This window comes from Cervus canadensis, chromosome 2 (genome assembly GCF_019320065.1).
Source record: "Cervus canadensis isolate Bull #8, Minnesota chromosome 2, ASM1932006v1, whole genome shotgun sequence".
Lineage (NCBI taxonomy): Eukaryota > Metazoa > Chordata > Mammalia > Artiodactyla > Cervidae > Cervus > Cervus canadensis.
Genome location: NC_057387.1, coordinates 27,347,915 through 27,362,528, shown reverse-complemented (window position 1 = coordinate 27,362,528; position 14,614 = coordinate 27,347,915). Strand labels below are relative to the sequence as shown.

Genomic DNA, 14,614 nt, shown 5'->3' with positions numbered 1-14,614 from the left:
GTTTCTAAGGATTACTTTTGTCTTTTATGCTTACTTTTCTTCTTCAGAAGATTACAGGTTAAATCTGTGATTAAGCCACTAAACATTTTGGGGATGAAAAGTGAATACATATTTAGAGAAAGGCTACTTTTTATCTAAAGAGAATTGAAATTATTTGGATATCTTTTTGTACATCTACCTACTCTATGGACTTACAGAACTCTAAATAAAAATATATTTAGAAAAAGTAAGAATATGCCAATTAAAGGTTTAAAACTCAAAGAGTAAGTATCCTAGACTGTTTTTTTGAGGCCAGTTATTCCACATGATTGATTACTATTCCATGCATTCACATTTGACCTAGTAACATATCAGCTATAATAATAAGAGAGTCTATAATTAGCAATAGCTTTAAATATCCCTCTGAGACAAAGCACTGTTGTTTTCTTTCTTTTTTTTTTTTAAGCACTGTTGTTTTCATGCACAGCAGGTAGATTTTTAAAAAAAAGTTTGAAAGGATTATATATGCATATGGTATAAAAATCAAAGAGACAAAGGGATATGGGGAAAGAAAACTATCTTTGTTGCCTTTTGTCTTCCTGCTATCCAGTTTTTTCTCTCCAGAGGTATCATGGTTTCCTGTGTATGTTTCTGTGAGATATGCTGTACATACATAAGGATACATGTTTATGCAAATATCTCAGTCATACAGTTCTTCATTAAAATAACCTGTATATATGTCCCTTATTTATTTGTACAGCATTATGACTATGTCTTAGAATGATGACTAAGAAAATAGGAAAGTGAAGTCTTGATTTAAATAAGAAATAAGTTTTTCTATCTAGATGTTTCTTTTTTATGTAAAGATAACTACAAAGATCAAAATAATTTCAAAGTAAATGTATAAATTAATTTAAATTTAGGAGTAGAAGTGTATATACCAATGCATGGAAATTAATTAAAATGAAAATATAAACCAATAAAATTTTTTAAACTGATCAGTAGTCAATTTTAGAAGTTTCAGAAAGGGAATAAGATGAAAATACAGACTTTATTGTAATGTCACTCTTCCATTTCCTTTAAGGAATGAACTGGAATCTGTGAGAGAAGAACTAAAACAGAAAGGAGATGAAGTTAAAAGTAAATTGGACAAGAGTGAAGAAAATGTATGTTGTATTTTATAGAGGTTCTATCACAAAATTTCAAATCATAAAAGCAGTAGCTGGTGTCCAAAAACAAGTATACTATTGTATAGATTACTGGAGGGCCAAGGACTGTTGTAGGCTGTTGACCTTAAAAGCGTGGGCCACATTGAGTTGTTTTACTTATGTGGTTTTTATCTAGAAGAAATAACGGCATAATTCTAAATTTCTTTAACACTTAGCATTTATATATGTTGATTTATATTTTAGGCTAAATAAGAGGCTCATGCTTTAGTAATATAAAATATACTGATAAAGTGATTAGTAAGTTTGTGTTATACATTGGTGAAATGATTTGAAAGAGTTGAGATAGGAAGGCTTTTACGGAAGATTATCACAAAAGTAGAATAGTAGAAAGTATGTGAAGTGATTATGGTGTATAACACACAGTGGGAGAAAATTGTGCCAAAATAGATTGCAATGATCAAACTAGATTGTGAAGACTTTGACTTTGGTTTTGCATTCATTCCACAAATATTATTAACTACCTACAGTGTGCCAGGCAGTGTTTTGGGTGCTGAAGTTTGGTTTTAGTTTGTTTTGTTGGGCAGTGGTGATCCAATTAAGGTTTTTTATTAGACAAGTAACATTTTTAATTTTTAAGAACAGAGTAGGGAGAGGTGAAAGGCACTGGAATCAGTTGGAAGGCTATAAAAATAGTCTTGAAAGCTTTGAAAAAAATGTTAGTGAGGACTCTTGCCTAGTTTAGCTCACTTATACTTGAGCCATTCATTGCAGTTAGGGGATAGAGTAATCTCTCCAAGCCTGAGTTGCATTCCCACCCTTGGAGACAGATCAGTCCCCATCCAACTTTATGAACTGATCAGGATTACTGTGGAATTTACACTAAAAAGAAGACCAAAACACAGGTCTTTTGTATAATTGCTATTGGAGACCATGGAAAGGACAACTATCTGAACTTGAGTCGGGACAAGCTTCCTGGAAAAAGCAAAATTCATGTTAAAACCTCCAATTAATTGAATTAGTGGAAGGCAGTGGGGTAGGCATAAGTAGATCAGGGAGAAGAGTACTTCAAGTCACACCCACACATACAATATATGAAGTATGAGAGAGCCTTGGAAATATGAGAGGGCCCCTATATTTAAACAACTATACAAAGTTTATCTAGGCCAAAAGGTGGAGTTTAAGATAGTGATGTTAGTGGAGAGAGTATAGAAAGATGAGAGATGGGAAGATAAATGGAAGAATGTGGATTGGGAAAAATGAGGGTAGATCATTTAAGGCCTCACAGTTATATTTAGGAGTTTGAGATTGTTGAAGAGTTTTGACCTGAAACGTGTCATAATTATATTTACATGTTGGAGGGCTTTAAGACTATTGGAATAGTCTAAGGGTAAGATGAACTATATTTTTAAGGACTTGCAATGAACCAGGAACATTCTAGATTCTTCATGTTATTTAAGCTGGAAGTCATTTTTGTCCTCATTTTGAGAATTAAGAAATTGGGCCTCTAAAAGGTAAAAGTGCCAAAAAGCTACATGTCTAAGAAGTGGTAGAGTTGCCTGTCTAACATTCTTTAGACTATACCACATCCTCCCCTCCGCCCCTCCCCCACCAAAAGCTGTTTTTTTCTTTCAGTTTCATATTTATTAGTTAAATTCAGCCCCCCCCCCCAAATTAAATTAGTCTCCTAAAGACTTGGTATGTAATTCACTACTTTAAAATTTGTGTCAGAGGCTGCTTCAAAACACTTATCTTGTTGGTGTAGAGGATGGTTAATGTAAAACAAAAATCTTCCACTAAGAACTTAAAATTTATTTTACCAATGTAGAAGATATTAATGATGAGTTAAGAAAAAAGTGAAATGCAAGACAAATTGATAGTATTTTTAAGCTTTTCATGGTTGGATTTCAGTTTACCTATTGAAACAGTTTCCTGGAAAGAGTTCAGGTTGCAAATAATTCTTGGCTATTTTACCTGGCATTGAAATTCGTTACACTCTTCTTTTATCCCAACCCCAAAAGGTTTTATCTGAGCCTTTTCCCCCTCATTTCTAAAATGGGCATAATAATACCTATTTTTCTACATCATTGGATTGTTACAAAGTTCAGTTTAATAAATGTTTGTGAAAAACATGTTTGAAAGATGGTAATCTTTCATCTATATATAATTTAAAAAATTCAGTATAAACTGGGAAAGCTAATAAAAGATTGTAAAGGGATAACGAGGCTAAGATAATAATGAACATTAACATATATGCACGAAAACATTTTTTTTAATTTTTTAAATATAAGAATTTTATATATTTTTAAAAAATGTAGCTGAAATAAACTGGCAGAGCTGATAGATATTTTTTTTTTTTAGAAATAAAAGACTAAGCTTTATAATTCCATGTCTAAAAGATACTCATAGAAGAAAATAGAATTTCTGTTAACATTTTTAATCTGATGTTAAATAATGTTTTTTTAGGCTCGAAGCATTGAATGTGAAGTTATGAAAAAAGATAAACAAATGAAGATATTAGAAAACAAGGTATTATCAGTTGTGAAAAATACTTGGGACTAGAGACTCTGTAACAATATATGTATGGCTTGACTCTTCAGGGCCATCCTTTACATTGTCCTGTACAAAGAGATCTCAGTTCTATTTTGAAGGCTTTCAAGAATAGTATAGGATTTTTATTGCAGGTTTGTTTGAAGAGGCTTTGGAATTAGGAGTTTCTGCATAATGCTTCAAAGAGCAAAGCTTTATTAAATTGCTTGTCCACTATCTCTTTCCTTTCTCCAAATTTCATTCCCTCAGCAGCTGCATTTGCTGTGGATAGCTTTAGAGTGGCAAGATGCTTTTAAAAAAATCATTCTTCAATATCTCTCCCATTTTTTATAGTCAAAGGAGCTGCAGAAAAATTTCCCCTTTCTTTTTGTGAGAGGTTTTTACTCTCTGGTTGGTGATACCAATTCACTTCCCCCTTCTTTGCCTTTCACCACACACTTGTCCTAAACTTGACTTTCTGTGAGTGAGTTAGTGAAGTAGTCCTTTGAAAAGAATAGTTCACTTTTGGAAGTTCTGAGCTCTAATAATTAATACTATTTTTTTTCTAGCTAGAATTCTAGTGAATACAATTCTTTGATTTTATGTCCCGGAATTATTTTACTTAAAAATGAACTGTAATAATTTAAAACTTTTATAAGAATTTCTGGGCATTCCATCAAATATATTAATTAGTCCTAAGTTTAGATATTATTTAGATTTAAAAAGATGAATACTTAAGTTACTTTAATTTTCATTAGTTTATTCAGAAAGAAGGGAGAGTGAGATGGGGCAGTAAAAATGACAAAGTTGATCTGATGTTACTATATATACATATTTTCTGAACTGTAGTAACTACAGTTATAAAGGGGTTTTTATAATGTATAGTAATGTCGGTTATAATTTTCTAGGGAAAGCTAAATAGGAGAAAGGTATGATCATCAATATTAATTCTCAAGGGAGTAAATTTTGATGGTCTGAAGAATGGAGAAATATGTAAAATGTGCTTTCTCAGGCAGTATTATAATCTGGTTATACTTAAAACTGATAGTTTGAAAATTTGTTCAGCACTCATTTGGTAAGGCCAAGAAGTGACTGATTTTCTTGTCTCTATTGAGTTTTAAATTTTAATTACATTTTTATTACTGAAGTTTTAATTAGTTCTTTAAAAAATCTGATCAGTTGTCTTTTATGGTCTCCTGTTTCTTTTTCATAGTTTAAGGTCTTTAAAAACAATATTTAAAATATTTTAATTTGATATTCTTTATTTAATAATTTCAATATCTGAAGCCTTTTCAGTTCTGATTTTGCTCTTTGTTCTTTCTACTGATTTTCACTCTTGGAACCTTATTTCTTTACATTTTTTATTTCTTGGAACTATCTGTGGTAATTCTTTGAGGCTTGTGTTGAATTGATATCCTCCCAAAAAGATTATCTTGAGGGCACTACTAATTTTAAAGTAAATTCTCCATTTGAAGTTTTTTGAGATTATTGAGATAACATGAATTCAGCTGTAACTAACCCCTGCCCCCCAAATATAAGGCCACTTCATGGCTACTACAGATTTTCAGGACAGTTTTTATACCATTCACTCAGTGCCAGGGTCAAGACAAATTTCCTTACTGTATCCTTCTATGTGGCAGATTTATTTCTTATACTTTCACTCATTAGTCAGTCTTTTGAGTTTGGGACTTTATGCAGGCTTGTCTTACTGGATTCTGTACCTTTAAAGAGCTGTCAGTTTTATCTCTTATCTCCTTTACCCTAGGTAGGTTTGACATCAATAGAATTATTTAATGTCATGACTATTTAGTTTTGACTGTGCTAGGTCTTTGTTGCTGTGCGTGGGCTTTCTTTAGTTGCGGTGAATAGGGGCTACTCTTTGTTGCAGTGCATGGGCTTCTCGTTGCAGTGGGTTTTCTTGTAGAGCATGGGTTCTAAGCTCATGGGCTTCAGTACTTGCAGCATGGTATCTCAGTGTTTGTGCATGGGCTCTAGAGTGTGGGCTCAGTAGTTGTGGCGCATGGGCTTGGTTGTTCCACAGCATGTGGCATCTTCTCAGACCAGAGATTGAACCCATGTCCCCTCTATTGGCAGGTGGATTCTTAACCAAGACACCATCAGGGAAGTCCTAATGAGATAGTTTTTGAAGTAATCTCTATGTTAATATTTTTGTTAGTTTGAAAGTATTTATTTTGACTGGAATATTGAATAAAATACTTTTAATTTCTCTTCATTTTTTAGTGTAACAATTTGAGGAAACAGGTTGAAAATAAAAGCAAGTTTATTGAAGAACTCCAGCAGGAGGTATGTACTGATTCTCAAAATCAAATTACTTTTTTAAAAAAAACCCCTTATATTCACTGCAGTTTTAGAGAATAACGCTTTCCTTTACTTTAGTAATTTTAGTCTAAGTCACTGAAAGTATAAGTTTGAATCACTTTGATATTAAATATAATTATTTTTTACTTCTAACAGAATAAGGCCTTTAAAAAAAAGAGTACAGCAGAAAGCAAGCAACTGAATGTTTATGAGATAAAGGTATTTGGAATCTTTATTTTTGTTTTAAAAATACTAGTATATAGATGAGAATTGAGAAATTTAAGCCCTTTGCGTGTGTGCTAAGTCACTTCAGTCATGTCTGACTCTTTGCGATCCTATGAAATGTAGCCTGCCAGATTACTCTGTCCATGGGATTCTCCAGGCAAGAATACTGGAGTGGGCTGCCATGCCCTTCTCCAGGGGATCTTCCCGACCCAGGGATCAAACCCACATCTCTTATGCCTTCTGTATTGGCAGGCAGGTTCTTTACCAATAATGCTACCAGGGCAGTGAATGATAGTGAAGGACAGGAAGACCTGGTATGCTGATGAAGTTGCAAAGAGTCGGACATGACTTAGTGACTGAACCACAGCAACAAAGCCCTTTATATTGTAGCAGTTATTTTAGTTGTAATAGAATGCACAGCTTTGGTTTAGCTGCGTTAAAATCGTTTAAGCCAGAGGTCCCCAACCCCCGGGCCATAGACTGGTACTGGTTCATAGCCTATTAGGAACCAGGCTGCAAAACAGATGAGTGACAGGCAAGTGACCAAAGCTTCATCTGTATTTACACCCACTCCCCATCAATCTTATTGCCTCCTGAGCTCTGCCTCCTGTCAAATCAGTGGAGGCATTAGATTCTCATAGGAGTGCAAACCCTCCTGTGAACCGTGTGTGCTGAGGCATCTAGGTTGCATGCTCCTTATGAAAATCTAATGCCTAATGATCTGAGGTGGAGCTGAGGTATGTTAGCACTGGGAATCAGCTGCAAATACAAATTACTTTTAGCAGAGATGTTTGACTGCATAGAGACCATAATAAATCAGTTACTTGCAGATTCATATCAAAATCCTATCAGTGAGTGGCAAGTGACAGGCAGCATCTGGTGGCAGGCTTTATAGTGGCAAGTGAGTTAATGTACTTCAATTGTATAACCTCATCTGATGGCAGGCTTTAAGTCAGAATCCAACATTTATTTTAGTCTGTGTATAGCTTGCCCATTATTTTCTTTACCACTTCTGTCTGTGATATACTACTGCATAGATAAGGGAGTGTTTTTTTTTTCAACATACAATAGAACTTTTTTTTCCATAATAAAGACACTCCCTTTATGTAGTAATATTCTCTTGCCTTAGAGAGTAATTCTTATGTTTTATTGTTATACCAATTTTCTTCTTAATGTTTAGTGTTTTAATGGTGTTCATTTATTTATTTAAAAATTTTATTGGTGAATAGTTGATGTACAATGTTGTATTTTTAGCAACCTATTCACTATTGTGCTTTCTGTGCCTTTGTTTTAGATTTGTCTTTTATAAACAGCATATAGCTGGAGTTCATAATTTTTGTCCTTTTTACTGGTACATTTTAGCTTCAGAATACATAAATCTCCTTTAACTCTCATGTCTAACTTATATGGTGCATGCATGCATGCTAAGTTGCTTTAATCATGACTGACTTTTTGTGACCCTTTGGATTGTAGCCCTCCAGGCTCCTCTGTGGGATTTTCCAAGCAAGAATACTAGAGTGGGTTGCCATGCCTTTTTCCAGGGGATCTTCCCAATTCAGGGATCGAACCAATGTCTCTTACGTCTCATGCACTGGCAGGCAGGTTCTTTACCACTAGTGCCAGCTGGGAAGCCTAACTTGTATGGTATCATGTTCTTATTATTGTTACTTAATTTAATGAATTTGTTTTTATGACAGTTTTTGTATTGCCCAGGAAGAAGGAAAGAATAGAGTGAATTGGGGAGAGGCAGTAAGTACTGAGAATAGTTAGATTTGATGAATTCACAGATATAGGAAGACTGATATATACCAAGAAGGAAAAATTAGGATAAATCCAGAGCTAGACTTAGTATATAAAGCTACAGAATATTAGACATAAGTAGTTCTTAAAAGTAGCTGGAGAAAAGTGAGAGATCACCAATGAAAGAATGATAAGAAATTTACCATGGACATTCCAACAAGCAACAGTGTAAGTTAGGAAACAGTGAAAAAATATTCTCAAGTACAGAGAAAATGTCAACCTTGAATTATGTCTCCAGCATACCTCTCTTTTAAGTGTGTTGGAGAAATAAGAAGATTTTTTAGGTCAAAAAGTGAATGAAACATGCTCTTCAAGAACACTCAGTTAACAGCAATGATCATGTATAAGGCTACAGAGTTCAAAGGCTTGAAATCACAGAGTATGTCCTCTAGCCACAGTTCTATTAATCTAGAAATTATGGCATGTATTTTTTAAGTTAAAGTTAATACCTTTACTATGAACATTGTTACGCCAATGTATTTGAAAAAGTTAAAATGAAATAGATTCACCAAAACAATGTCAAAAAAAATAATTAGGCTGAATAGTCCTAAAAGAGATTGAATCAGCAATTTAAAATCTTCACAAAACAGAGCAGATTCAGTTGATTTTAGATGGGAGCTGCATATGTAGAAAATCTATTAAGAATCTCCAGATGAGTTAATACAAGATTTGAGTGTGTTTATTAAGGATGTTAGATATAGAATCATTACATGGAAATAATTACTAGTATTAAACATGTATAACAAGCTATTAGAAAATGTGATTTTAACAATATACCATTTATGTGAAAATTCTGGTTCTCTCCAAATTGATCTACATATTCACACATGATTGCTAAGAGTTTAAACTGGTACATGTACTTTAGAACACAGTGTTGTTATCTTGTAAAGTTGAACAGGCAACCTGCAGTTTCAGTTCTGGGTATAAAGAAATTTATAGACTTGTACCAGGAGATGTTTTTGAGAACATTAACACCATTACTGTGTGTATTAACTCCAAGCTGGATACAATTCAGTGTCCATGAACACTTGAGTACACAAATAAACCATAGTATATTCATACAAAGGAACACTAACTCTGCAGAGAAAATGAAGGAACTATATTCACATAAATATGTAAAACCTACTGCTGCTGAGGGTAAAATGCAAGACAGAAAAATTATGCATACTATGAAAACATTTATATAGAGTTCTAAAACAAAAACTCTGAAATACTGATACATAATTATGCAGTAAACCTATAAAAAAGAGGAGAGGAACGCTGAATATTAAATTAAGAATCTTTGTTACACTTGAGAGGGTAGAAGGGAAAACTAATGAAGAGAGGCACTCTGAAGCCTTTATCAATATTGATAATGTCCTGTCCTTTAAAGTTGGTAGTTGTATCATGGGTATAGAACACAGGGTATTTCATCTTTAAATTACCATTCGTTCTCTCTTCTACCCCTTTCTCAATTCTAATTCAGTCCTAAGGCACTGTGTGATTCTGCAGAGTGAATGCTACTTAAAGGTCCTCTTTTGGTAATTATTATATTAGTAAATATTTATATAAAATATATGGAAACAATAGAAGTTGACATGTTGATTCTTTATAGACAATCTCATTAAGAATATGTCTTTGATGAAACCTATTTTAGCTGTTTTTCTTTAGTTGTGTTCTTAGTGTCATATCTAAGGATTCATTGCCAAATCTATTGTCATGAATTTTAGCTCCCATTTTCTTCTAAGGATTTTTAGTTTTAGTTATTACATTTAAATCTATTTTGAGTTATTTTTTTTCCATTTATTTTTATTCGTTGGAGGCTAATTACTTTACAATATTGTAGTGGGTTTTGCCATACATTGACATGAATCAGCCATGGATTTACATGTGTTCCCCATCCCGATCCCCCCTCCCGCCTCCCTCTCCATCCCATCCCTCTGGGTCTTCCCAGTGCACCAGCCCTGAGCACCCGTCTCATGTATCCACCCTGGGCTGGTGGTCTGTTTCACCCTTGATAGTATACTTGTTTCAATGCTATTCTCTCTGAACATCCCACCCTCGCCTTCTCCCACAGAGTCCCAAAGTCTGTTCTGTACATCTGTGTCTCTTTTTCTGTTTTGCCTATAGGGTTATCATTACCATCTTTCTAAATTCCATATATATGTGTTAGTATGCTGTAATGTTCTTTATCTTTCTGGCTTACTTCACTCTGTATAATGGGCTCCAGTTTCATCCATCTCATTAGAACTGATTCAAATGAATTCTTTTTAATGGCTTAGTAATATTCCATGGTGTATATGTACCACAGCTTCCTTATCCATTCATCTGCTGATGGGCATCTAGGTTGCTTCCACGTCCTGGCTATTATAAACAGTGCTGCGATGAACATTGGGGTGCATGTGTCTCTTTCAGATCTGGTTTCCTCAGTGTGTATGCCCACAAGTGGGGTTGCTGGGTCATATGGCAGTTCTATTTCCAGTTTTTTAAGAAATCTCCACACTGTTCTCCATAGCGGCTGTACTAGTTTGCATTCCCACCAACAGTGTAAGAGGGTCCCCTTTTCTCCACACCCTCTCCAGCATTTATTGCTTGTAGACTTTTGGAAAGCAGCCATCCTGACTGGTGTGTAATGGTACCTCATTGTGGTTTTGATTTGCATTTCTCTAATAATGAGTGATGTTGAGCATCTTTTCATGTGTTTGTTAGCCATCTGTATGTCTTCTTTGGAGAAATGTCTGTTTAGTTCTTTGGCCCATTTTTGATTGGGTCATTTATTTTTCTGGAATTGAGCTTCAGGAGTTGCTTGTATATTTTTGAGATCAATCCTTTGTCTGTTGCTTTGTTTGCTATTATTTTCTCCCATTCTGAAGTCTGTCTTTTCACCTTGCTTATAGTTTCCTTTGTTGTGCAAAAGCTTTTAAGTTTCATTAGGTCCCATTTGTTTATTTTTGCTTTTATTTCCAATAAAAATATGGAATGCTTCATGAATTTGCATGTCATCCTTGCGCAGGGGCCATGCTAATCTTCTCTGTATTGTTCCAATTTTAGTATATGTGCTGCTGAAGCGAGCACTGAGTTATTTTTGTAACATGGCCTGAGGTTCATTCTTTATTCTTTTCCATGTACTAATTATTTGTCTCAGCAGCATTTGTTAGAGACTATTCTTTCTCCATTTAATTGTCTTGTCACTCTTATTGAAAATAAGTTGACCATAGTTGTACGGCAATGGCTTTATTTCTAGACTTCCTGTTCTATTCAGTTCAGTTCAGTTGCTCAGTCGTGTCCTACTCTTTGTGACCCCATGGACTGCAGCACGCCAGGCCTCCCTGTCCATCATCAACTCCCAGAGTTTATCCAAACTCATGTCCATTGAGTCGGTGATGCCATCCAAACATTTCATCCTCTGTCGCCTCCTTCTCCTCCTGCCCTCAATCTTTCCCAGCATCAGGAACTTTTCAAATGAGTCAGCTCTTTGCATCACGTAGCCAAAGTATTAGAGTTTCAGTTTCAACATCAGTCCTTCCAATGAACACCCAGGACTGATCTCCTTTAGGATGGACTGGTTGGATTTCCTTGCAGTCCAAGGGACTCTCAAGAGTCTTCTCCAACATCACAGTTCAAAAGCATCAATTCTTTGGGGCTCAGCTTTCTTTATAGTCCAACTCTCACATCCATACATGACTACTGGAAAAACCATAGCCTTGACTGGATAGACCTTTATTGAAAAAGTAATGTTTCTGTTTTTTAACATGCTGTCTAGGTTGGTCATAACTTTCCTTCCAAGGAGTAAGTGTCTTTTAATTTCATGTCTGCAATCACCATTTGCAGTGATTTTGGAGCCCAGATTTCATGGCTGCAATCACCATCTGCAGTGATTTTGGAGCCCAGAAAAATAAAGTCAGCCACTGTTTTCACTATTTCCACTATTTTCACTGTTTGTCCATCTATTTGCTGTGAAGTGATGGACTGGATGCCATGATCTTAGTTTTCTGAATGTTGAGCTTTAAGCCAACTTTTTCACTCTCCTCTTTCACTTTCATCATCTTTGGTTCTTCTTCACTTTCTGCCATAAGGGTTAGACATTGATCCATGTGTTTACCTTATGTCAGTACCACACTGTTTTGATTATTGTAGCTTTGTGTAGTGAGTTTTAAAATTGGGGATTATGTGTCTTCCAACAATCTTCTTTTCCAAGATTGTTTTGGCTCTTCAGGGTCCCTGGGAATTTCTTGTAAATTTTAGGATCAATTTGTTCTGACAAAAAGGCAGTTGGAATGTTGATAGAGATTGCATTGATTTTTTTTTTGCTCTATTTATAGTGTTCAAGAGAACACTATCAAAGGATCAAAGGACACCATCAAGGCCGTAAAAAGACAATCCACAGAACTGGAGAAATATTTGCAAATCATGTAGTTGGTAATGAATATATAAAGAATATTTCCAATTCAGCAACAAAAGCCAGTCACTGAAGAACAAATGCTGCATGATACTTAAAATAGTCAATCACATGAAAGCAGAAATACCAGGGACTGGCAGGAGGGGGAAATGGGGAGTTGTTCTTCAATGTGTGTAAATTTCAGTTGTGGCTTCCCTGGTGGCCCAGATGGTAAAGAAACTGCCTGCAGTGTGGAAGACCCAGGATTGATCCTTGGGTCTGGAAGATCACCTGGAGAAGGGCATGGCAACCCACTCCAGTATTCTTGCCTGGAGAACTCTGTGGACAGAGGAGCCTGGTGGGCTGAAGTCCATGGGGTTGCAGAGAGTCAGACACAACTGAGCTATTAACACTTTATTTACTTCAGTTATGCTTGATAATGTAGTTTTAGACATCTGCTGTATTACATAATGCCTCTAGTCAACAATTCTGTATTGTTTACTTTAAGATTTGTTAAGAGGGTAGACTCTTAATGTAAATGTTCTTATGGAAAAAAAAAGGTACAGAAGGAAACTTTTGAAGGTGATGGGTATGTCTGTCAGCTTGATTTTGATGATAATTTCATTGATGCATACATATGTCCAAACTCATCAAACTGTATACATTAAGTGTTGTTGATCAGTCACTAAATCATGTCCAACTCTTTGTAACCCCACGGAATGCAGCATGCCAGGCTTCTCTGTCCTTGGCTTTCTCCCGGAGTTTGCTCAAACTCATGCCCATTGAGTCGATGGTGCCATCCAACCATCTCATCCTTTTTCAATCCCTTCTCTTCCTGCCCTCAATCTTTCCCAGCATCAGGGTCTTTTCCAGTCAGTTGGATCTTCTCATCAGGTGGCCAAAGTATTGGAACTTCAGCTTTAGCATCAGTCCTTCCAATGAATATTCAGGGTTGAGTTCCTTTAGGATTAACTGGTTTGATCTCCTTGCAGTCCAAGGGAGTGTGTATGCTGTATTGTCCAGCACTACAATTCAAAAGCATCAATTTTTTAACGCTCAGCCTTTTTTATGGTCCAACTCTCACATCTGTACGTGACTGCTGGAAAAACTATAGCTTTGACTATATGGACCTTTGTTGGCAAAGTGATATATTTCTGTTTTTTAGTATGCTGTCTAGGTTTGTCATAACTTTTCTTACAAAGAGCATGTGTCTTTGAATTTCATGGCTGCAGTCACCATGCGCAGTAATTTTGGAGCCCAAGAAAATAAAGTCTGTCACTATTTCTGTTGTCTTCCCATCTATTTGCCATGAAGTGATGGGACTGGATGCCATGATCTTAGCTTTTTGAATGTTGAGTTTTAAGCCAGCTTTTTCCCTCTCCTCTTTCACCCTTAGCAAGAGTTCCTTAGTTCTTCTTCACTTTCTGCCATTAGAGTGGTATTATCTGCATATCTGAGGTTGTTATTTCTCCTGTCAGTCCTCATTGCAGCTTATGATTCATCCAGCCTAGCATTTCATATGATGTACTCTACATGTAAGTTAAATCAACAGGGTGACAGTATATAGCATTGTTGTACTCCTTTCCCAATTTTGAACCAGTCCCTTGGTTGTTCCATGTCCATTCTGTTCCTTCTTGACCTGCATACAGGTTTCTCAGGAGACAGTTAAGGTGGTCTGGTATTCCCATCTCTTTAAGATTTTTCTACAGTTTGTTGTAATCCACACAGTCAAAGGCTTCAGTGTAGTCAGTGAAGCAGGAGTAGATGTTTTCCTGGAATTCCCTTGCTTTTTCTATGATCCAGTGGATGCTGGCATTTGGATCTCTGGTTCCTTTGCCTTTTCTAAATCCAGTTTGTACATCTGAAGTTCTCGGTTCATGTACTGCTGAAGCCTCACTTGAAGGATTTTTGAATATTACCTTGCTAGCATGTGAAATGAGTACAGTTGTATGATAGTTTGACGATTCTTTGGCATTGTCTTTCTTTGGAATTGGAATGAAAAATGACCTTTTCCAGTACCATGGCCACTACTGAGTGTTCCATATTTGCTAGCATATTGAGTGCAGCACTTCAACAGTATCATCTTTTAAGATTTTAAATAGCTTAGTTGGAACTCTGTTAAATATCTAGCTCAGCTGGATTTCCACATTAAATATGTGGGTTTTTTTGGCATATAAGTTATATCACAAGAAACCTTTTTTTAATATAAATTTATTTATTTTAATTGGAGGCTAATTAC

General features: G+C 35.5%; 1 protein-coding gene and 1 non-coding gene across 2 annotated transcripts in view; one reads left to right on the top strand and one right to left on the bottom strand.

Annotated features, from left to right (window-relative positions):
- The window catches only part of SYCP1 (synaptonemal complex protein 1), a 128,644-nt gene that overhangs the window by 75,125 nt on the left and 38,905 nt on the right, over positions 1 to 14,614 (top strand). Inside the window, exons 21-24 of the mRNA XM_043459950.1 lie at positions 1,064 to 1,145; positions 3,612 to 3,674; positions 5,916 to 5,978; positions 6,150 to 6,212. Coding sequence (XP_043315885.1) covers positions 1,064 to 1,145; positions 3,612 to 3,674; positions 5,916 to 5,978; positions 6,150 to 6,212 — 271 coding nt within the window. The remainder of the gene's footprint in view (positions 1 to 1,063; positions 1,146 to 3,611; positions 3,675 to 5,915; positions 5,979 to 6,149; positions 6,213 to 14,614) is intronic.
- On the bottom strand, positions 10,966 to 11,072 carry LOC122437425. Its single transcript, XR_006268253.1, has one exon. It is a non-coding gene; the product is annotated as a U6 spliceosomal RNA (small nuclear RNA).